The sequence below is a fragment of the Alosa alosa genome, chromosome 13, assembly GCF_017589495.1.
Source record: "Alosa alosa isolate M-15738 ecotype Scorff River chromosome 13, AALO_Geno_1.1, whole genome shotgun sequence".
Lineage (NCBI taxonomy): Eukaryota > Metazoa > Chordata > Actinopteri > Clupeiformes > Clupeidae > Alosa > Alosa alosa.
In genome coordinates this window covers 22,045,723-22,070,722 of record NC_063201.1, presented here as the reverse complement: position 1 = coordinate 22,070,722, position 25,000 = coordinate 22,045,723, and the positions used below count along the sequence as shown (strand labels likewise).

General features: G+C 45.8%; 1 protein-coding gene across 1 annotated transcript in view; it reads left to right on the top strand.

Moving 5' to 3' along the window:
* The window catches only part of cdk14 (cyclin-dependent kinase 14), a 163,208-nt gene that overhangs the window by 120,918 nt on the left and 17,290 nt on the right, over positions 1-25,000 (top strand). Inside the window, exon 13 of the mRNA XM_048261921.1 lies at positions 4,425-4,586. Within this exon, the coding sequence (XP_048117878.1) occupies positions 4,425-4,540 (116 nt within the window). The 3' untranslated portion in view covers positions 4,541-4,586. The remainder of the gene's footprint in view (positions 1-4,424; positions 4,587-25,000) is intronic.

The following is a 25,000-nucleotide window of genomic DNA, read 5'->3' as shown; positions in this document are numbered from 1 at the left end:
CACATTACTGTAATAATCCTGAAAAGGTCACACACATTACTGTAATAATCCTGAAAAGGTCACACACACACACACACACACACACATACACACACACACACACACTAAGGCTGTGGTATTTCCCTTGCTCTGTGTTGACGTGTGTTGTGGTTGATGCATAGGGTGCAGCGCTTTTCCAGGTGGTCTAGGAGTGGCTGTGGGAGATGTGCGCATGAAGGCCATTTATTAGAAGCATGTGAGCTCACCGAGAAGGAGCCAGCATTTAACTGCAGATAGAGCGTGTAATCTCTCTCTGAGCTCTCTCTCTCTCTCTCTCTGAGCTCTCTCTCTCTCTCTCTCTCACTCTCTCTCTCTGTCTCTCTCTCTATGTTTCTTCCTCTCTCTCTCTCTATGTGTTTATCTATCTATCTTTTCGCTTTGTTCTCTGTACTGATAGGGTTCCCATGGTAGTGGATGTTGTAGGATGTTGTATGTTGCAGGATGTTATTTTAAAAAGGTATTTTTTCCTGGAAAAGTTTGTGGAAAATGTTTGTCCAGAGACTAATATCAGCTGTGCAATTTTCACTGGTTTAATTATTAGACATTCAAATTCAAATTCAAAGGGCATGGCTCTAAAATATTGCCATTGCACTATGATGTGTATAGTATCACCTCTATGTGTATACTATCTCTCTCTCTCTCTCTCTCTCTCTCTCTCTCTTTCCCCTCTTTTCTCTTTTTCTCCCTATGTTCTCTTTCTCCTCTCACTCACTCTGCCTCCTTGTTCATCCTCTCCTTCTCCCTGCTCAGTCTGGCTCCCCTCTTTTTGTCTGTCTTGCGTCAGACCTCCACTAGTGGCGTGTCTCTTGTAATCATCTACCATTAAAATCTCCATTAAGTCCCGCGGCCTGTTCCAAACTCCCCTTTTTAGACTCTGTTCTGTGTGCCTCTTGCTGCGTCGCGCTCATAGTCTCTGTGTCATGCTGAGCACGCTGCTAGCGCTCACAGGCCTGTGCTGGCCATCACTGTTCGGTCTAGTTAGCAGTGACTAGCACTGCTAACTAAGACTTCTGTCTATGATGCCTTCAGGGAAAGAGAGAGAGAGAATGGGGGGTTGGAGAAAGAGAAGGGGAGAAAGTTTTAGAGGGAGAGAGGGAAAGAGAGAGAGAGTTAGTTAGCTGTGTTAGCATGTTGTCTGGTGTACCCATCACCGTTAAAGCTGAAGCTGACATTGAGGGCTGGATGTGCTAAGAATTATCGCCAAATTGCCTGCCTTTTTCCCATCAACCTCTCCAGTGATGAAGCAATCTGACCCCGCTGTAAATATCACACCCGTGCTTGACAAACACGCACTGAGGCATCAGAACAGGGATTGTGTTTCTTTGTTTTATGCATCGGTTGAATCATTGAAAATGTGTGTGTGTGTGTGTGTGTGTGTGTGTGTGTGTGTGTGTGTGTGTGTGTGTGTGTGTGTGTGTGTGTGTGTGTGTGAAATGGAATACTGATAACTTAAAAAATTCATCCCGAGATGAAATGTCATGATGAAATGAACTTTAGTCTTCTGTGTGCACTTGAACTTGAATCATGGGTTTCTCTGGGGAGGAATTTAAGGTTTCTTAGATTAAGTTGTTTGCCCTATTTAGTTGTTTATAGCCGATATAATACTGTAAGCCTATTTAAAGATTGGGTTGTCTGCTTATTTATCACTTACATGTTTCAATGCCATCTTATATAGCGATTGGATGACGTAACAGGCTTATCATACAAGGCTCACATCCATTGTCAGCCCTGATAGCAACAAAAGCAAGTTTAGCCCAAGCCAGAATTCTGGTGTGTGAATAATGAGAGCTTCAGTGTTGCCAGGCTAAGTCGACCTGTGTAGAGAAACACTATGAGAAAACAAGCAATAGCAAGTCATTTTAATAGCAGAATTAACATTTTTAATTTTGCAGATTATGATTTTTTTTCTCTGCTCTATTAATCCTTTTATCAGCACACTGCAGGTTGTTTGCACTAGCTGAAACAGGGGGTGGGACTACACTGTGGGGGGAGCTTTGTGTGTGTGTGTGTGTGTGCTTGTATATGTGTATGTGTGTGTGTTTGTATATGTGTGCATGCTATGGACAAGTGTGTTCATCACTATGTGTATTTGTATGTGTGTGTGTGTGTGTGTGTGTGTGTGTGTGTGTGTGTGTGTGTGTGTGTGTGTGTGTGGGTGGGTGTGGGTGTGTGGGTGTGTTTCTGTCTGTGTATGCATGTGTGCCTGTGTAAGTATTTGTATGTGTGAGTTTTCATGCATGTGTCACACTTCAGTCTCTTTTACCTCAAGCAGTCATTGGACGCTAAGCTTTTCTATGGAGGGTAAAGGAGTTGTATTGTTCCACTTGGAGGGGATGTGAGGGAGAGAGCAGAGAGAGGCGCTGGTCACTGGCACAGGAGATCATTCATAATTGGGGTCAGTCAATGGTGACTTATTCATAGCCACTGTGTCATTTATATCTCATCAGGAGTTCCCTGAGCTCAGAATAGTAATGAAACAAGGCTGATAAGCCTCATCAAATCAGAGCGTGACTGGCATCATGTGACACACACACACACACACACACAGTGTGTCTCAAATACATATCTGTGTCATATGTCTCAAATACATAACTCTATCTACTTTGACTATTCCTTCTCTCTCTCTCTCTCTCTCTCTCTCTCTCTCTCTCTCACACATACACATACACACACACATACACACACACACACACAGTGTGTCTCATACATATCTGTATCTACTATTCCTATTCTCTCTCTCTCTCTCTCTCTCTGTGTCACACACACACATGCACACACACACACACACACACACACACACACACACACACACACACACACACACACACACACAGTGTGTCTCAAATACATATCTGTGTCATATGTCTCTAATACATAACTGTATCTACTTTGACTATTCCTTATCTCTTTCTCTCTCTCTCTCTGTGTCACACACACACACATGCACACACACACACACACACACACACACACACACACACACACACACACACACACACACACACACACACACACAGTGTGTCTCAAATACATATCTGTGTCATATGTCTCTAATACATAACTGTATCTACTTTGACTATTCCTTATCTCTTTCTCTCTCTCTCTCTGTGTCACATGCACACACACACACACACACACACACACACACACACACACACACACACACACACACACACACACAGTGTGTCTCAAATACATATCTGTGTCATATGTCTCTAATACATAACTGTATCTACTTTGACTATTCCTTATCTCTTTCTCTCTCTCTCTCTGTGTCACACACACACACACACACACACACACACACACACACACACACACTTTACACGCACACATGCACACACGTCATGCCACACTACAATACAAAAACCCTTTATAAACTTGCAGATCGCAAACATGGAACCTCTAATACTGTGCAAATTTACATTCCTATAACACACACATATACACATACACACACACACACCAACACACCCACACACACACACACACACACACACACGCACACATACACGCACACATGCACACACATGTCTGCCATCCCAGGTGCCAGGGTATCCTGCTGGCAGGGAGTGGGTGTGATTAGTGGGGAAGGCAGGAAAGAAAGGGATGAGCATAATCAGCCAGCTTTATTCAGGGCTTATTAAAACAATAGCAGACTTAAGGCCACAATACAGGATTTACACTCACTAAAGACTGGGTGTGTTAGTCAGGGGAAAACTGTGTGTGTGCGTGCGTGCGTGCGTGTTGATGTTCCGAGTACAGTGACAACCTGGAGGCGACATTGAGACCAGCTCTCTGGCTCCATGCAGTCTCATATCAGCTTTGTGTGAATACGAGATGTAGATTCTGGCTGCGAGAGAGGCCAAGATGACCAATGAACTTGGCAGTATGTGTGTGTGTGTGTGTGTGTGTGTGTGTGTGTGTGTGTGTGTGTGTGTGTGTGTGTGTGTGTGTGTATGTGTACTGTAGTTTCTTGAGTTCAAGATCCGTATTTTGGAAGAGCATATAAAACACACATCCACACATTTCGACTTGCTGCAGGCACAAAACATTGGATGTGCTTACATACTTACACTCTCAAAAAAATCATACATATAGCAAAATCTATAGTCCAGCTATATGTATTTCTTTCTTTATCTGGTACGCCAGCTTGAAATCAAGTACTTCTCTCTCCAAATATCCTTCTTTCCTTCTCTTTTGCTCTCTCTCTCTCTCTCTCTCTCTCTCTCTGTATCTCTCTGTATCTCTCTCTCTCTCTCTCTCTCTCTCTCTCTCTCTCTGTCTCTCTGTAGCTCTTTCTCTCTGCTGTGTCTGTGTATTGTCTTAGTGTGTTATCTTCACAGCCCCACACATGCATGTCTGGTGCTTGTGTTCCCCTGCAGTGTGTTCTATCTTCACCGTGGCGACGGTGAAGCTGCAGCCGGAGGCGGGCGACAGCATCCAGGTGTGCGGGAGGACCTCCAGCCAGAGCAAAGTCTCCTCGGGCGCCAAGCACTGACCGCCAGCTCTCCTCACCACCCCACCCCACCCCCGCACCGCCGGAGGTAGGTTGCCGTGCCAACTGCTGCTGTGCCAACAACAGACCTGCCAAACACATAAACACACATACACACACACACATATGCATATATGCATGTTATTATACAATCATGTATACAGTATATTTTTTCAATAGTAATACACACACACACACACGCAAACACTCTCGCACTTACACGTACATAGAAACACATGCAGATGCACAATCACACATGCACGCACATACTCAACTGTCCAAGTACCTTTTCTCTTGTGTGGACACCGACACACACTCCTGATCCATGGCTGTGTTTACCTGATTTGATATTGCACAACCTGCCTGCATGCCTAGTATTATACCTCACCGATCCCTCAGTCGTAATCCAGAGTGGGATTCAGTCGGTTAGCCATCAGCAGCCCATCGCTTTTGTTACTGAATGAATGAATGAATGATTAGACTCTACTGCATTCGACACCGGCACCCATTTGCATGTGAAAATTAGCCATTAAGTAAAAGAATGCAGAAGTGGACTAGAGAGACCGACGAGCCTTTGATACGTCTTGGGAATGGGATTTTGTGTGTGTGTGTGTGTGTGTGTGTGCAGCTTGACCCACTGCTGAATAGAGGGGTCGTATTTATCAGGCGGATGAAGAAGGTCTTGTATTTGCATTTAATTAGGAAGAGTTGGGTGCGATGACGAGCCCTGTTGTTATGGCCGTAATAGAGAGTCTGCGTGTGTGTGTGTGTGTGTGTGTGTGTGTGCGATGGGGTGGCGGGGAGGGGGGGGGGGGGGATTTCTGAAAGGAGGATTAGAGCCAAATTACAGGCAGGTGCACTGAGAGATTTGGAGATTTGTGACGGCGCGGGTTGTTTGAACGACGGGGCGCTCCATAGACCTCTGCCCTCTCTCCAACCACTCAGCCCGGCAGAGAGGGACGAGGAGAGAGGGGGCAACACTGGACAGGGTCACTGAGTAGGAATTGGTCATTACAGCAGTATGCAAGAATCTGCCGAGAAGAAAGACAGGCAGAAAGGAAGGGGAAAGAAAGAAGTTAAATGAGTGTGTAAGAGCTTGAATGAGGTGTGGGGGGGCTGCTTTGATAAGAGCAGAGGTGGGGTGTGGAGGGGTGGTGGGGTGGGGTGGTGTTAGCTGCATGGCTGCTTAGATTGAGCCTATTGAGGATGAAAGGTGTGAAGTAGAATGAGAAAATGACCTAATGGTGTTGGAGGATGAGTATGGAAGAGGGGAACCACTTTACAACTCATACCGCGTACTTCCACAGCATCTCTCTCTCTCTCTCTCTCTCTCTCCCTCTCTCTGACTATGTATATTCTCCCCTGTGTAGTAGTTGGTGGCACTGCTGTTCTGACAGTTGAATTAAAGCTGTTAAGAGAACCTTCACTCTACAGTTCTCAGTCCTCTGAGCCGCTGTGATTTCAGTTCTCTTTGAGTAGTCAAGGAGTATGTTTATATCCAAATGTTGAACTGTGTGTGTGTGTGTGTGTGTGTGTGTAGTTCCTGCTGTCATGTTGCCGACGAGGATAGTTGGCCCACTATCCTCCATGTCTTCCCAGGCGTGGCATTCATATTGAAATCACTCTCTTTGTGAAGAACGCTCTAAACCCAAATAGAATAGATAGAATTCTAATCCACACGAAGAGAGAGAGAGAGAGAGAGAGAGAGAGAGAAAGTGGGACTACCAAGTACATATAACTATGGACAATGGAAAACGGAGAATACATTTAACGTCATAAACCTTAATTACCTTAGCTGGCCTCCCATGGCATGATTGTATGGATTTTTGGATCTGTGTTTGTGTGCTGAAGTGTCAGGTATTTTTCTGTTTGTTTATTTTTTTTTTTGCCCGGTTCTTTTCAACTGTGCCTTTGCACTGGGAGAGGGGGAGTCCAGTGCTGAGCTTTTCCGCTGTTGTATAATTCATAAGCAGAAAGAGGGGAAAAGAGAGAGAGGGATCGAGAAAGAGAGAGAGGGAGAGAGATAGAGAGAGAGAGAGACAGAGGGAGGAAGGGGGGCACATGGAGAGACAGTCAGTGGAGAGCGGCTCTTCCCCTTTTCTTTTGACAGGAAACTCCCAGCGGGCCTCCTTTGTGTGGCGTGGGGCGGCAGAGATCGCTCTGAGCCCAAAGAAAAGCCTAGAACAGAGGAGGGCAGAGGAGAAAAGCCTCGGAGGTGCCATACGCCTCCCAGAAACGGCCAGCGCCACAATGTGGACCACGACAAAAGCATCTGACGGACAGACAGAGAGAGAAAGGAGGAGAGAGAGAGAGAGAGAGAGAGGGAAGATGGCTTCTGATGGAGAGAGAGAGAGAGAGAGGCAGATACAGATAATGGAGTGAAAGGGAAGAAATACAGAGTGGAAAGAGAGAGAGCAGAAGAGAAGACAGGGTGTTAGTGGAGAGAGAGAAAAGAAGAGAGAATAGAGAGAGAGCAGAAGAGAAGACAGGGTGTTAGTGGAGAGAGAGAAAAGAAGAGAGAATAGAGAGAGAGCAGAAGAGAAGACAGAGGAGAGAGAGCAGAAGAGAAGACAGGATGACAGGGTGAAAGAGAGAGGAGTTGGGGAGGGGTGATAGATTGGAGAGAGAGAGAGAGAGAGAGAGAGAGAGAGAGAGAGAGAGAGAGAGAGAGAGAGAGAGAGAGAGAGAGAGAGAGAGAGAGGGGGATTTTGAGACGGCAAACGGCGGTCAAAGTGGGCGGTGAGGTGGAGAGGGGGGTTCTGGGTGTTTGAAAAGAAAGCCCGCTCGCCGGTCAGTCAGCCCGTCAGTGAAAGAAAGGCTACTGTAGCAGACCGGGCCAGACAGGGGCGGTGGGAACTTTCCAAGTGTACATTCGCATACTAATACCGACCGCAGTGTGCCACAGAGAGCACGTTTTAGTCCTCTGTGACGGATGTCGCTTGGCAGATATCCCCGAATGACCACGCTGAAATAACTAATTGCCTCCTTCTGAAAACAGACTTCAGAGACCCGTGGCACTAAACACAAAAACTGTGGACACTGGCTAGGTGCAGTCGAGCCAGACTGAAGGACTGCAGACCAGACGCGGTGTTGTGCGTGTGTGTGTATGACTGTCTTGAGATGTTGGAAAAACACATGCCTGTCATCGAAGAGCTTGGAGCCATGTGGACTCCATGAAGGCTGCATTCTCAACGCCCGGCCGGTGCTGTGGGGCCTTAGAGGACCGCGTCTAAACGTTAACCTTACTGAACCTGGGGAGTGTATACTTGGCTTCTGTCAGGTGCATTCTGTTAGTGATGCTAGCAAATGCATCAGGCTACTGATTCAGTTGGGATATAATGACTATATATATATTTTTTTTTTTTATTGAAGACCTCTCTCTGAATCAGAATCAGAATTGTGCTGTACTGGCACAAGTAGGTTGCCACACGCAAGGGACTTACCTCCTTCTGTGGTCTCTCTAGTGCAGTACATTAATCAATATAAAGTACAGTACAATGCAGACATAATAGACAGTGCACATATAGAAAATGGACTTATTACTTACAGACATGACACAATATATGTGTAAAATACACACTCTATAAGAGATACATAATGTCCATAAAACACAGTATGCTAGCGCTGAGGTATGGGATGACCCCTGAACCTGGGTCCTGATGATTCAGACCCTCCAATCCAAACCTGAAGTTAACACCTGAGTAATTACCACTGCATGAACTCAGATGTTTGCGGAAGGACAGTGTGTGCAAGATTACTGTTGTACATTCAAGCAAACTCTGCCACATCTGCATCAGCACCACATCTGGTAGCGCACAACAAGAGACAACCAAAAGACAATGATGCAGAAGGATGATAAGTACAATGTTTATTTCATATGATTTATTTAGCATGATAAATTATGATGCTGATAATGTGATACTTGGTTGTGTGGTATTTAGAATAAAGTATTACACGCAGTACGCTGTGACGTCCAGGCAGTCGGCGTGTGCAGTGAGGGTCGTTTCTAGCCTGCCCACTAGACTGGACCGGGCTGTGGAGGAGTGGGAGCAGTGTGGTGGGAGCTGTGCATGGAGGCCGCTTCATGGATATGCATGTGTGGAGCCGCTCCGGCCACACTGCCTGCATTATTCAGGGGGAATTCTGATGCAATGACATACCTATCAGCTGCAATGGCTTTGCATGACATTTACATACATTAGGTTAGGCGTTGATTCGTATCAACATGAGTGTCTCAGGCTGTGCAGTGCAGTGTGTGTGTGTGTGTGTGTGTGTGTGTGTGTGTGTGTCTGTGTGTGTGTGTGCCTGTGCCTGTGCGTGCGCGTGTGTGTGTATTGCAGTGTTTGCACACGTGCATGTGTGTCCGTCATGCACACACATATCTTAATCAGCAGGGCTCCTCATCTTTTGTGCAGTAGACGTTTCTGCTGTTGTTCAAGATTCGTTGCCTTGTCACAGCGCAATAGATTGGTACTCCACTGACTTCATTGCTGAATATGACAGAAATGAGACTCACTATAAGTGCAGTATATTCTGTCTAGCTTTGAAATGGGCAAGTGCAGGCTGATCTTAACATGTAACTGTGAGGAAAGAAACCCTTCAATTGTATGGAATTAGTCCAATTTCAAGTTGGTTTTGCATGGGTTCAGAGACATACGTGACTGTCTCGATCGTATGGTACAGCGTGTGTGAGTGTGTGTGTGTGTGTGTATGTGTGTGTGTGTGTCCATGCGTGTGTGTCTGTGTGCGTGTGTGTGTGTGTTGCACTTTTGCATGGGTTCAGGGACATGCACAGTTGACCACACAACAAATGTAAGAGAAATGAAGGGATTCAAATGAAACTCTCTTCTCTTTTCTTCTTCTCCCTGCTCATCTCATCTCCTCTCTTTTCTTCCTTTCTCATCTCCTCTCTCTTCTCTCCTTTTCTCTCTTAATCTCTGAATATTCCCTTTTATCATTCCATCATTCCATTCCCACCACCCCCTTGTTTCTGCAGTGGCGGTCCGGTTAAGAGGGCTAGAGGAAAAAATAGTCAAACCCAGCCTTGGAGTTTTCCTTTCTCTCTCTCTCTCTCTCTCTCTCTCTCTCTCTCTCTCTCTCTCTCTCTCTCTCTCTTCTCTCTTTCTGTTTTACGACCTCATGTACCTGTTTTCTTTTCCAGTGTGGGTCCATTTTCCAGCCTCTTGCTTCTCCCCTGGTGGTCTGGCCAGAGAGCGCGGCGTTGGACGCAGAACAATAGGCGGGTTTTCCGTAACTGGGGAGAGGGGTGTGAATTGAGAGCGTCTGTTGTGGGTAGGGGGGCAGGGAAGGGGCGTCTGGCGGCGGTCGGGAGCTGATGAGGGTATTTTTCTTTTCCACTAACGTGTCTTTTTGTGGTGTGTTTTTCATGCTCCCTTGGCACAGGTGTGAGAGACAGTGTGTGTGTGTGTGTGTGTGTGTGTGTGTGTGTGTGTGTGTGTGTGTGTGTGTGTGTGTGTGTGTGTGTGTGTGTGTGTGTGTGTGTGTGAGTGTTTGTGAGTGTGTCCGTGTGGTCGTGTGAGTATGTGAGAGTATGTGTGTGTGTGTGTGTGTGTTTGTGTGTTACTTTTAGAGATGCACCGAGATGGAATTTTAGGGCCGATAACGATAACCGATATTTATTGGTTTGTTGTGGCCGATACCGATACGATAACCGATAATATTACTCTTGAAAGTGATTTGGGGAAAGCATTTAATAAGCATAATTTTATTGCAGTAATTTTACAAACACCACTAACCACTTGGTGAATTGCACAGTTTTGAAAACAAACGTTAAGGGTTGTTTTAGGACATGTTTGAGCATGCCTGCTGGCAGCCACTCTGAGTAGTCAAAGGCGATTCAAAACGAGTCAGAAAAGTCGAGACAGGACCAATCGTCCACCACTCTACTCTAGTTCATCTAAAACAAACCAGAAAAGGGACTCAAAGTGCTAAATACCGGAATTTTCCTTTAAAGGTGTGTGTTTGAAAAATTACTGAAACATAATGGTGGGTGTATGATATTTTTTCAATGATGATGAGATATGCCGCATTTTCATTACAATTTTGATTGCCCTGGTTTACCCACGCTCCCTTTTTCCAATTAATGACTTCATTTTCTTTTGTTTGGTTTGCTGGATTGTAACTGGTGTGAATGTTAATGGAAAGAGTGGGAGAGAACCTTCTTTCTTTCTTTCTTTCTTTCTTTCTTTCTTTCTTTCTTTATTTCTTTCATTCTTTCTCTCTGTTTTTCCTGTCTCTCCTCCTCCAACACACACCATAATGTCCTGCATATACACTAGTTTTTGTAATTCTCTCTCCCAAGCTTTCTCTTCCTCTGTCTGTCTCTCTCCCCACTACTCTTCTATCCATCGTTCACTTGTCCACCTGTGTGTGTGTGTGTATATGTGTGTATATATACATATGTGTGTTTGTGTGTGTGCGTGTGTGTGACTGGGGCTCTTGGGCTGATTGACAAGCGGGGGGATTGGATTGAAAGCTTCTTTTTTTCTCTTAGGGACAGAAGGCTAGATATAGGACTGCTCTGTATTCCCTTTCTCTCTCTCTCACACACACACATACAGACACATACACACAGAGAGACAGACACACACACACACCCACACACACACACACAGAGGGAGAGAGAGAGAGCGAGTATCTGATGTGAAGTATGGTGGTGTAGAGGGATGCTAAGCCCTGTCTGAGCGTGAGGGCTTTTGTGTAGCGCTGTGGAGGGCTATAGCTAAAGAGCTGAAGGGGGAGCAAGCCAGAGAGAGACAGAGAATGAATGAGATGATGAGATAATGAAACGGCAACGAGGCAACATCTGTAGCACACACTAGGGCATTAGAGACCATCCCAAACAAATGTGTGCTCAGTATGTGTGTGTGTGTGTGTGTGTGTGTGTGTGTGTGTGTGTGTGTGTGTGTGTGTGTGGGGGGGGGGGACACATGTCACCCATCCACCCTTCTGTCCATCTGACATGAGAGAGGGAGGAGGAGGAGGAGGAGGACGGGAGGAGTAGGACAGGCTGTGAATTAGCCTCATTAGCATAATCTCCTTTCAGCAGCGCAGGCGCTTGTGTGGATGTTTTACTCTCTCATTCTCTCTCTCCCTCCATCACTTTCTCCCATTCTTTCTCTCCCTCTATCACTTTCTCCCATTCTCTCTCTCCCTCCATCACTTTCTCCCATTCTCTCTCTCCCTCCATCAATTTCTCTCACTCTCACTCCCTCCGTTCCTTGCACATCTTACACTCACCCCCTCTGATACGCACACATTCTCTCTCTCCCGTTCTCTCTCTCTCACTCATCCCTTGCTTGCACACTCTATACCTCCACCCCATCTCTCTCTGTCATATCTCTTGTTGTGCCATATCTCCATCTATCTCTCTCTGTCCCTCTCTCTTGTTATGCCATATCTCCATCTCTTTCTCTGTCCTTCTCTCTTTTTATGCCATACTGTATCTCCATCTCTCTCTCTGTCCCTCTCTTTTTTTATGTCATATCTCCTTCTCTTTCTCTGTCCCTCTCTCTTTTTATGCCATATCTCCATCTCTTTCTCTCTCTGTCCCTCTCTCTTTTTATGCCATATCTCCACCTCTCTCTCTCTCTGTCCCTCTCTCTTATCTTGGTTACAGTAAGCAGACAGACTCTCACAATGTGCAGAACTCATTGAATTTGCCCATAGTGCCCATCTCCTCTCAGCACACCCAGCCCATAGAAATCTAATGGCAGTTTAGCATCTGCACTGACATGCAAGGGCCAAACACGGGCTGCTATCAGTCCAATAAAGGAGAAGGCTAAGAACAGTTTGGTCTTAAGTCTAGATTTAAAACTGGCTACAGTTGGGGCCTTTTTGATGTCATCCAAGTGTTGGTTCCAGAGCTGAACCGCATAGCAGCTAAAAGCTGCTTCCCCATGTTTAGTTCTAACAGCAGGCTTTACTAACAGGTTTTTCTCCTGAGGCCTGAGAGGTCAAGAAGGTGTGTTGAAGCATGTCTGATAGGTATTTAGGTCCTGCTCCATTTACTGCTAGGAGATAGGTGTTTGGAGGTAGGCGTGTGCGTTAGGAGATAGGTGTGTGTGTTAGGAGATAGGTGTGTGTTAGGAGACAGGTGTGTGTGTGTTAGGAGACAGGTGTGTGTGCTAGATGGTGTGTTTGTACTGCATGTAAACAGGACTGTTTATGCGTTTATGTGTGATAGGTAGGGGAATGGATTCCTCTCAATTCAATTCAATTCAAATATGCTTTATTGGCACGACAAATCATATGATGCATTCCCTCTCTCTCTCTCTCTCTCTCTCTCTCTCTCTCTCTCTCTCTCGTGAGCATATGGGATCTCCTAATGAGCGCTGCACACGCCTTCACTCTCTCCTCACATCTTCTGAATCTGTGCCAGCCACGTCTCTCAGAGACTGCAGCTCCAGTGTGTGTGTGTGTGTGTGTGTGCGCACGTGCGCATGTGTGTGCATTGCAATTATTATTTCACTTATTTATTTCTTTGTTTTCAATCATTTAAGAAGTTTGATGATTAAAACTTGCACGCTCGTCTGGAGGGAGTGTGTGTGTCTGAAGCAGCAACATGTATCTGTGCCTGAGTGGAGCTAAATCAGACTGTTAGCGACAAATGAAAGAGAGAGAGACAGCAGGATTTGTTAAACTTTTACAGGCCTGTGAAAGTCTGTCGGTCTGTCTCTGTCTTTAGTTAACTTTTTCTGGCTCCCCGCTCCGTTGCACTTTGCCCGCTGCAGAGGCAGGTGGCACGCTGTTTGACGCTAATGAGCAGCTTGTCAATCATGCCAAAGACAGCAGCCGACACTGGAGCGGCTCAAGAGTGACTTTGGAGCGAATCTGGAGTGACTTTGGAGTGAATCTGGAGTGCGCCTCCACCCCAGGTGCTGGCCAGGTCAGGGCAGGTTTGATAATCACCCTGGCAAGACTTGGTGGGAATTATTGCAAAAATGTTTGCTATAGTTTTGGTTGGGTACTGGGTTGATGTTTCTGCACATATAAATATGTGACTGGCTGTCAGCTTGCATCCAAACGTCTCAGAACGTGTATATATTTTCTGTGTGTTAACATGTGTGTGTGTGTGTGTGTGTGTGTGTGTGTGTGTGTGTGTGTGTGTGTGTGTGTGTGATGTTCAGGTACATGTTGGTGTCTGGGGGAGAAAAGGGTTTTCCGATGTCATTATTTTCTGACGTATTATCCACTGTTTTCCACAGAGTGTGTGTGTTTCTGTGTCTGTTTCTCTCTGTTTCTCTCTGTGTGTGTGTGTGTGTGTGTGTGTGTGTGTGTGTGTGTGTGTGTGTGTGTGTGTGTGTGTGTCAGTGCTAGAGATACGGCTGTCTGAGGATAATTATGCAGATAAGCAGACAGCGTACTATTAAAGTGAACAGCAGCAAGTGCAGGTATCAGAAGCCTCTAGTCTGTGTGTGTGTGTGTGTGTGTGAAAGAGAGAGAGATAGAGTTTGTCTCAGCCTAAGAGAGTGTATTGCAAACAAACTTCTCTCTCTCCCTCTCTCTCTCTCTCTCTCTGCAAACTTTCCCAATCCATACTACTTTTTTTCAGACTAAAAAAGAGAAAGAGGGGGGTGGCATATTCAATCTATTCTTCTATCATGATCTACAGAAATGTATACCTCTGCTGCCTCATTGTTCTCCATGTGTTTTTCCATGGATGACAGACAGTGGTTTACTTGTCAAAATATGACAATAATTGCACCTTTCCTACTACTAGAGCGATCCACATCACAGGTAATGATGGGTAGGATGCAAACTAGTGTTTAAAGAAGGTGAAGATTATTGCAGTTAGTTAGTTAGTTTGTGCAATGTGTGTGTGTGTGTGTGTGTGTTCGCTGTGTTTGATTCCGTAGCTGTGACAGACTGTCACACCCCCACATTGCACCCTGCTGCAGAGTTAAAGTGCTTTGGCTCCGCACTAAGAGCAGCTGAATAGATGGCACACAATCAGCTCTGAATACTCTTTCTCCTCAACTCTCTCTCTTTCTCCTCAACTCTTTCTTTCTCCTCAGCTCTCTCTCTTTCTCATCAGCTTTCTTTGTCAAATTCAGACACACACACACACACACACACACACACACACACACACACACACACACACACACACACACACACACAGAGTCAGAAACACTTGCTGGGCTGCAGTATCCTACAGAGCTCTCACACTGGAAGTTAGCGGTGGCTAAATGCTGCACATTAGCCTGCCTTTAATCAATTTCCACGGAGCAGGAGCCAGTCAGCCCCCTGTAGTCTCTCTCTCTCTTTCTTTCTCTCTCTCTCTCCCTCCCTCTCTCTCTCTTTCTCTCTCTTCCTCTCTCCTCCCTCACACACTGTCTGTCCTTGCCGTCTCTTCTGTCATTCGGTCAGTGTAAAGACTCTTTGCCAGTCTGTTGACCAAGCTGTACATCTCTTTATCTTGCCCTCCTCTAATACCTTGTCAGATGGTCAGTTGGTCAGTTTTAGGTTTAGAGCCTGGTCCTTTGGTCATTGGTAATGGCGATAGAAGTATCATGTTGAGAGGCAGCTTTACAGAAGACATGACATGGCAACGTTGTGTGTGTGTGTGTGTGTGTGTGTGTGTGTGTGTGTGTGTGTGTGTGTGTTATAAATATGTTGCTCAGCGGCGGTTCTTGTTCTTCGGGGGGCGCTGTCTCCCTCCCATGGGGAAGGTTGCCGGGGCCGACAGAATGCCGTACTTGTCATTTTGTTCTCTGAGGATCTCCACAGAGCTTTTATTCTCTCTCTCTCCCTCTTACTTTCTCCCCCTCTCTCTCTCTCCATGTCACTCTTTCTCTCTCTAATCTACTCTCTCTCTCCCAGTCTCTCTCTTTCTCTCCCTCTCTCCCCCTGTCACTCTCTCTCTCAGTCTATTTCAATCTCTCTCTCCCCCGTTCTCTCTTTCTCTCTCTCTCTCTTTCTGTCCCCTGGACCCCCTCCCCCCTGTCAAGCTAGCGTGAAATGCTAACCCTCTTTCACACGCTTAACCATCAGGAGGCTCATCTAGCCGACTGTGTCCCTTTCCAGCCTTCTCTCTTCTCTCACTCGTTTTTTTTTTCCCTCCGCCTCCTTGCCTCTCCTCTCGTGGACTCCTCATACACATGCACAGCGGGTTCCAAATGAACACGCACACCTGACAGTAAGGCAGCCATTCATCTCTCCCAGTGGTGCACACACTCTTGAGATGTCAGTGCCTTTGTGCGGCCCTCTCTCTTCCCTGGCGTTCTCTTTCTCTCTGGGAAATGGCCCCAGTCGCAAAAAAAAAACACAAAAAGAGAAAAGTTTATGTGCTTGTTTCTGTTGCACGTCAGAAATATCTGTTCTTTTCATGTCCATGTCTCACGCTTAATGTGGCCGTGGAGGTAAATAAATAGATGAATAAAGACCGGGGGAACAGAGAGGGTAAAACAACAGCCAGGGAAGGAGAACTGGATAGAGAGAGAGGGAGAGAGTGAGAGAGAGAGGGGAGAGAGAGAGAGGGGGAGAGAGAGAGGAATGGATTCTTTATTCATGGGTTGGGAGGAATTAGAAATTTAGTTCACTGCTTTGCACTGTGTGTGTGTGTGTGTGTGTGTGTGTGTGTGTGTGTGTGAATGTGTGTCATCTGTCACTGCCTCATTCACGTTCAACTTATCAAAGAGAGACCTCCCGGGCACAAATCTTTTTATTTGATTTTATGTGCTATATGTGTGCTTGCGTGTGTGTGTGTGCATCTGTGTGTGTGAGTGTATACTATCGACCATACCACTTGCTTTGCTGCCTGCTTCATTCCTGTATGCAGTTTAGTTTTTGTGCAAACAGCAGGGAGTTTGAGCGTGTCTGACGCTCTCCAGGATCCAGGACAGTATGCTCCCTATATGCAGTTCATTATTCCAGTCGTGTGTGCGTCCCGACAGGATGCTCCTCTCTGTATTCCTATTTCCTGTTCATTATTCCATCTTGTGTGTCCCCCGTACTTTACTGGTGACTGAAGATCTAAAAGTCTGAACTGAATGTGGAGCTTGGTGTCTTAACAGTGCAGATCAAGCCTTCAAATCTTCCCATGTTTGTGTGTAGGTCACTAATACCTCTGGCATACCAGGCTCCTAAACTCTCCCTCATCCCTTCCCTCTGTTATGCCTTTTGCCCCCCCTGCCCTTCTTGCGCCTCCCCACCCCCCCCCCCCCCCTCTTTGGTAATCAGATTAGGCTGTCAGGTTATTACACTGCCGACTTATCCGGGCAGACTTCCTGATCCGGACACTGCGCTGCATAGCTGGCATATCTGGCATGCCCACGCACCACACGCCACCGCTGCCGCCGCCGCCTAATGAGGCCGATTAGAGGCTGGATCCCATGCAGGTACACACACACACACACACACACACACACTTAAAGGGCTGTGTGTGGGGCTCAGGATTGGGCAATCCCATCACTAAGCCATGGATTTATGGAGTCATGCAGCTGCACACACACATACACACACACACACTCATGCACCAACACAAACTCTTATGACACAAATTCACATTTTATTGTACACAACCACACACACACACACACACACACACACACACACACACACACACACACACAGACAGACAATCCCACAACCTCACCTCTTGCTTGAGCTGTAATGCTGTAGAAGTAGATTCAGTTGAGATTTGAAGTGTGTGTGTGTGTGTGTGTGTGTGTGTGTGTGTGTGTGTGTGTGTGTGTGTGTGTGTGTGAGAGAGAGAACGTCGGGCGTCATTAAGAGATATGTTTTTCCCCCTCTCAGAAGTCAGACATGCTCAGCTAATTGTTTATGTAAGCAGCTCTGGCTTCAGACGAGGCCTCTGAGGGGGGCTCACCAGGGGGGCGCACACTCACACACACACTGTCACACACACACACACACACACACACACACACACACACACACACTGTCACACACACACACACACACACACAGAGGGGAGGAGGAGGAAGAGAGGGCATGTTGAGATGTAGGAACAAGAGAGATGTTATTTTAGTCATAATCACACCAACCCATGTGTGTCAGGCTTGTGCAAAATTCCAGAATTGAATTGAAACTGACTCTTAAATTCCAATTCAATTCTTGAATTTCACTTGCATTTCAAATGAGGTAGCAAACAGGAAGCAGAATTGCAATTCGAATTGTGCACAACCCTGCTGTGTGTGTGTCTGTGTGTGTGTGTGTGTGTGTGTGTGTGTGTGTGTGTGACCCTTACCCTCACCCAGAGGCCTATCAGACACTACACTATATAACACATGTCTTGGGGTTTTAAGCCCCCAACATTGTCTTTAAGTCGACGGTAGCAGCGCAGCGCTGGCTGGAAGACGATGTTTGGGGGCTTAAAACACCATCAAGCATATAACACTATATAGAGCACTCCACAGATTAGCTCTGAGCCCTACGGATCAAATACAAACATGAAGCATGATAAAACAAATCCATCAGTCATCATCATCATCAACATCAACAACAGCATTGTCATCACCATTATAATTACCATTAACCTCATCATCATCATCATCAAGAAAGTGTGTGAAGACCGTTAAGAAATTAGTGTTACACAGTGACAGTGTGACACAGTGTGAATGTACAGTATGAGTTCATCTTTAGGTTAAAATGTATGCGAATATAGGGATTTAGTGGTGTGGCCAGTACATGCCTTTTTTTATGGTCAGCGTGTCTGTACTGAACAGTAAGATAAGGTTTACGTTCCAGGCGTTGAATACTGAATGCAAATGCAGTCGACGGTGCTGAAGTGATTAGGATAAAACACTCACAAGGCAGGCCGCTGGATTAAAAGCAAATGAATTCCTGTACCGGGGAAGCAAACGAGAGATAATGAGAAAAAGAGAAAGAAAAACTGTGTGTGTGTGTATGTGTGTGTGTGTGTGTGTGTGTGTGTGTGTGTGTGTGTGTGTGTGTGTGTGTGTGACAGAGAGAGAGAGAGAGAGAGAGCTCATTTATGGAAATGTGCAACAAATTTCCTGTGTAGATTTGCGTTCCCTTGGACTCCTCCTTCATTGGTATGCGTGAGCTGTAATTCATTAAGCCGGTCGCATCGTTAGCCTTACAGAGGGGCGGATAATTAACACACCCGAAGAGAGGGACCCGCTGGCTACACACACTCACACTCACACACACACACACACACACACACACACACACACACACACACACACACACACACACACACACACACAGGGATGCTACTTAATGCTGTAATATGTAAGGAGGAAACACCAGCTGCTCTCACTTTATGTTTTCATCTTCTTTTATCACCTTCTCCTACACACACACACACACACACACTGAGACTGTTCCGGTTGTTCGGGAGTTTATTACTCAATTCAAAGTAGTCGTGGTGATGATCCTGTTGACCAAAACTGTGTTGGTAGTTAGACTGTGACGTTGGGTCCTGGGACTGCATGTCAGCATCTGGAATTCAGTTGAAAGTCTATAAGGTTAGGCCATATAAATAATAAATAAGATGGTCACAATAGCTGGGTTTACATGGACAATTCTTTAGTCATTCTGATTAAGCTTTTCTGAATGCCAAATGTGTAAGATCTGTTTACATGGGGTACATTCATTGCTGCTTTGCTGACAAGACAATAGTCGACCATATACATGGCTGTTCAATAAGAATAAGAACGAAATACACCACCCCTTTCATTCCGATTAAAATTCTAATCTGATCGCCAGTTTTATTAGGCCTATGATCGAGGTGTTTATATGTGTCATTTTTATACCGATTGAGCCATTATTCTGTTTCTAATCTGTGCTTGGAGAATGGTGTGGAAATGTGGAGAGATTTTGTTTTTATCTCTAGGCCCCATGTAAAGCCTTTTTGGTTTAGTTTTTGTCTGTAGATTAAGAATGATATAGTCTTGCTTTCTTTCGTATGTTTGTCTTAATGTACAGCAATTTGGTCAGCCATTTTTTTGCCATTTTTTGTCCTGTCCAGTCCTGTCCAGTTATGGCCCAGTGTGGCTCAGTGTAGAGCCCAGTCAGTACCAGATCAGTTTCAGATGACGAGCGTCTGTTGATCCATTGGAACACTGCCCCTGACGGCCACCGTCCCCATAAAGATTCGGTATGATGTCAGTCGGCTACTTCTTGCGAAGCCGGCATTTCTGCACTCATCCATCACCCCTGACCCAAATGGCCTGTGGTTTTCCTGTCTGCCTTTCCAAGAGGCCGTAATCTGCGGTGAAGTGTGGACGCCATCAGGCCTTTTTTATGGGGAAACTCTTCACGGTACGCTCCTGGGAAAATACGAGAGAAGCCCTTCTCAAGCGTGTATTTGTGTGTGTGTGTGTGTGTGTGTGTGTGTGTGTGTGTGTGTGTGTGTGTGTGTGTGTTTGTGTGTGTGTGTGTGTGTTGATGTACACTGTAGGCTACTCCACTGCATGTGTGAAGCCGGTATGACTAAGGAACTTGTAGTGGAGCGTGGCGTAGCTCAACCTGCTGTGCCGACCACAGCCTTAACGCTGCAACCACACTCTAAGGCCAATTAAAGCTCAGCTCACGCTAATGGGCCGCTGTTTTTGAGCCATGTTTCCCACTGACAGCCATATTAGCAGCTCACGAAAAGACAGAGAGCTAATGTGACAAGGGAAACCACACCATTTGACTATATATATATACACTTTTGATCCCGTGAGGGACTGCTCCTGTTGCTCTTGCTGAGGTGGTCATAGTTTATTGTTGTTGTTTTTTGTAGTTGTTGTTGATGTTGTTGTTGTTGATGTTATTGGTCTTGTAGTGATTGTATTAGTAGATATGTTGTTCTAATCATTTATATCTTTATTTCTGAAATGACTTGCCGTGCATGTTGGATCAACTCCTGTGGTTTTGTATGTGCTCTATAAATACTTGACCTGACGTGTAGATGGCATAGTGCTGATGTAGTTGCCGTTGTTTGTGATGGTGACCAAGCAATCTGTTTGCCTGCTCTCTGTCCAGCTGTTTGTCTGTCTTTCTGTCTGTCCCTCTCACTGTGGCTTTGGCTGTCAGAGTTATGGCAGTGCTCTTCATCACTGCTCTGCCTAACCCCTCATTACTGCTAACGACACACACACGCACACAGATACACACACATGCACACAGACACACACACACACACACACACACACACACACACACACACACACACACAAAACACACACACACACACACACACACACAAAAAAAACACGCCCAGACACACACACACACACACACACACACACACACACACACACACACACACACACACACACACACACACACACACACACACACACACACAACATAGCTGACGTCACAGCCAGGCCAGTTTGAGGGTAATGAATGACCTCTGGGCGCCCACTGCCATGCTGATGTTACCTCCCCAGCAGAGAGCTATTCAGCAACCCAACCACAGGAGACACAGCACAGACTCACAAACAGGCCTGGTGCCCACTCAAACACACACGCGCACACACACACACACACACACACACACACACACACACACAAACTCAGACATACACTCAAATTCATTTCCAGTGACCAGCTTCCCAAATTAGCCTTATCTGTCATGCCTTTTCTGAAAGCCCCTCTAATTTTATTACTGTGTCCTTGAAGGGAGGAAGTGAGAGAGGGAGGGAGGGAGAGAGAGAGAGAGAAAGATAGAGAGAATGAGGAGGGAGGGAGGGTGGGAGGGAGAGATAGAGAGAGGGGGGAGGGAGAAAGAGAGATACAGAGAATGAAAGAGAGGGAGGGAGAGAGATAGAGAGAATGAAAGAGAGAGAGAGAATGATAGAGAAAAGAGAGAGAAGGAGGGAGGGAGAGAGAGATAAAGAGAGAGAGAGGGAGAGAGATAGAGAGAGAGGAAGGGAGGGAGAGAGATAGAGAAAGAGAGAGAGAGAGAGAGCGCTAACATGTTAGGGATGTGGCCTGGAATAGAATGGTATGTTTCTGTTCCTGTCCTCTGTAAATTCAGCCATTTAGCGCCAGTGAGTATGGCCTCGGCACTTAACACAGACGTGTGTGTGTGTGTGTGTGTGTGTGTGTGTGTGTGTGAGTGTTGTGTATGTGTTGTCTGTGTGTGTGTGTGCGTGTGTGAGTGGTGTGTGTGTGTGTGTGCAAGGATTAAAGTTCTCCGTCGTACGACGGATTTCCGTCAATTTGATTTTAGAAATGCCATATTTGAGATTGATGCAGATCTGATGAGGGAAAAAAATAGGAGGGTGGGGGACTATCACCTTTTCTTTTCCTTTTTTGTAAAGCAACTACAAATATTAGGTCCGATGAATTAATGTGTGTGATGGTAAATGTTTAAAGACCTAATAGTATCTCAATCAGTGACCGCTCAAGAAGATAAGTCAGCCATGAGTTTCGCTTTGTTTATGTTGTAGCTACACGCTTGTCTCATTGACCTGGGGCGTTTGCTTAAAAAAAAAGAACACGTCTGGAGGACTAACAGTCTAAAAGTTGGATTATAGTGACACAATCGAGACAGCTGATGAGGTTGGCCAATCCGTTTAACTTTTTTGGATATGATACATTGTGAGCTCTATGTGCGAATTCGGAGAAGAGGCGTAGGCTGTGTTCTTTCCGTGCATCAATGTAGACAATTTCTTGCGAACTCTTGTCAGGTCATTAATTTTGGGTGTCGCTATGACTTGAACAGATAGCCTGCTATGCCACCCGATGTAACCTACTGTATTATTGTTAGCCTACAGTTTTTAATCAATGCAACTAATAATATGTGTAAAGCGACGCAATATAAACCGTATGCAATTTATTATCCCGTCTGTTATGACATGTACAACAATGTTTTTCACAATTTGCGGTAGGTTTTGCGGAAGGTTTTGACTGAGCGTGTTAACATAAAATAATAATACTGTCATCATCGCAAACTGTTGAGTAAGGGGGTCAGTCGTGTTAGTGACTCACAGACAGCCTTGCAGCCTATTTTGCTTAGGCCTTCACATTTAACGACGGCAATTAAAATAGTCAACTTTAAACTTTGCTAAAAAATATTATTAATTTATAGCACAAAACCATGACCAGTAGGCCAACCAGAACCTCGCATATTAGCATCATGATTTGTGTGCGTCTATTTGGCAAGGCCACTAGCTGTCATGGATGGCGTTGTTGCTAAAGGAAGGCACAGGTGTCATAAGTTAAAAAATAAATGGAGATGGGCGGCTGTTGAAAACGGGGGAGAACTACAAGCTACGTTTATCTATGGCTGACCGTTTTTGCGCTCAGAAAGTAGGCTACGCATGTTCTTTCATAGCGCAAACACGACCTATCCCTCACCATATCGTAATCTCTTGTCAACCTTATACAATCTGATGCTAAAGACAAAAGCACCCTCTCCAGATTGTCGTTATCAAATGCGCAGACATTGCTGCTCGCATGCGCAGAACACAGTATTGCTGCTCATTGGAAATCTGAGTTGTCTGTAAAACTCAAAATTACCACGTTTTCATTAAATGCGGATGAAGCAACAAATGGAAATATGAACAATATCTCGAATGTTCTGATTCGTTACTTTGATGAGGAAATGGGAAGTCTTGCAAACTTGATTTTATATATTTTTACTTGGTGTTGAATTGCATATTAACAAGAAAAGAAAAAAATCTCCCCTTTTGGCCTGAAGTAATTAAATAAGAGTTTAAGTTAAAGCCCTTCTACAATATTGCTGCAGTAGAAAAGAACAGCAATGGCTTGTCAGCAATGGTCAGGGATGGTACTGAAATATTGTTTTGTTCATCAGGAAAACTCAATCTCAATCAAAAACACTCTCAATTCGCCTTATTCACATGGCGGCCATTGGCGGCTAAAACGAGGCTACATAATAGTGAATAAGTTGAATACTCCCTTTGCTGTTTGCATCTTTTTGTACATTAAAAATCAATAGGTCGCAACCGCAAAAGGGGTGCTATCTCTATAGATAGATATGAACAATGTATGACTTATGGCCTGAAAAAAGTTCAAACGTTTTTTTTTTTTTCACTTTAATCCCTGGTGTGTGTGTGTGTGTGTGCGTGTGTGAGTGTTGTGTGTGTGTGTGTGTGTCTGCCATCCTGCGTTCTTGCCTGGCCCGGCCTCGCTGCAGCTGCGGTCTCCTCCACACATCGCTCGAGTGTCCAGAGAGTGGCTCTCCACGGCCGTTTGGGCCTCCTCATCCCCTTGTGTTGCTCGTTAAGGACACTCCAGGCCAACAAAGCAGACCGGTGCCAGCGCTGCCTCTGCAGCTAACATTTGGCCTCTCTCAAGAGCGCCAGCCATCGTGTCATTGTCCCATTGAAGAATCCTCAGGTACTCAGGGTAGTGTTGTTCCACTTGATCTGCTCAAGCAGGGTTGTTTTCATTGGCAAGCTACAGCTCAGGTATGGATATGATTACCTCTTATGATGGAAATCATTTTATCAAACAACATTTGCCTCAGTTGAAGTAACTTTGTCTGAGGCAAATGTGCATTGGTGTTTGCACAGCCAGCATCCATGCATCTCTGGGACAAACAGCATTCAATCAGCATTCCTTAGTGTACAGTTAAATATGACAAAATGATAGTAAAGTAGAAGAAACAAGAAACTCTGTGTCTGTGTGTTGAGTTTGTACCGCCCACCTCTGTCAGACGTCTTCTTGACAGGTCCTCCTCCTGGAGGACTGGAGCCTCAACCACAGCAATCTGGCCACCGCAGAGCTGCAGCCACCTGGTGGTGTGCCCAGCCTTAGACCACCATGCCTGAGGGAGAAAAGCCGTGGTGTGCCCAGGCGCAGAGCACCATGTCTGGGGGAGAAAAGCAGTGTTGTGCCCAGCCTTAGAGCACCATGCCTGGGGGAGAAAAGCAGTGGTGTGCCCAGGCACAGAGCACCATGTCTGGGGGAGAAAAACAGTGGTGTGCCCAGCCTTAGAGCACCATGTCTGGGGGAGGGACGCAGTGGTGTGTCCAGACGCAGAGCACCATGTCTGGGGGAGGGACGCAGTGGTGTGTCCAGACGCAGAGCACCATGTCTGGGGGAGGGACGCAGTGGTGTGTCCAGACGCAGAGCACCATGTCTGGGGGAGGGACGCAGTGGTGTGTCTCTGCAGCCTGGTCCTTATGGCCACTACCAAACACTGCTCTGGTTTCTCTGAACCACTATGACCTCTTTCCTCTGAGTTGGTCTGTGTTTGTGTGCTTGTGTATGCTTGGGTGCGTTTGTGTGTGTGTGGGTGTGTGTGTCTGTGTCTGTGTGTTTTTGTTTGTTTCTGTAAATGGCCCAACCCAAGGGCACACACACACACATATACACACACACACACACACACACACACACACACACTCACTCACACTTATACATACATATATACTTTTGCTATTATATGCACATGTTTCTCTCTCTCTCTCTCTCTCTCTCTCTCTCTCCACACACACACACACACTACATACAGTAGATAGCACTGATTTAATTGTCCTTTCT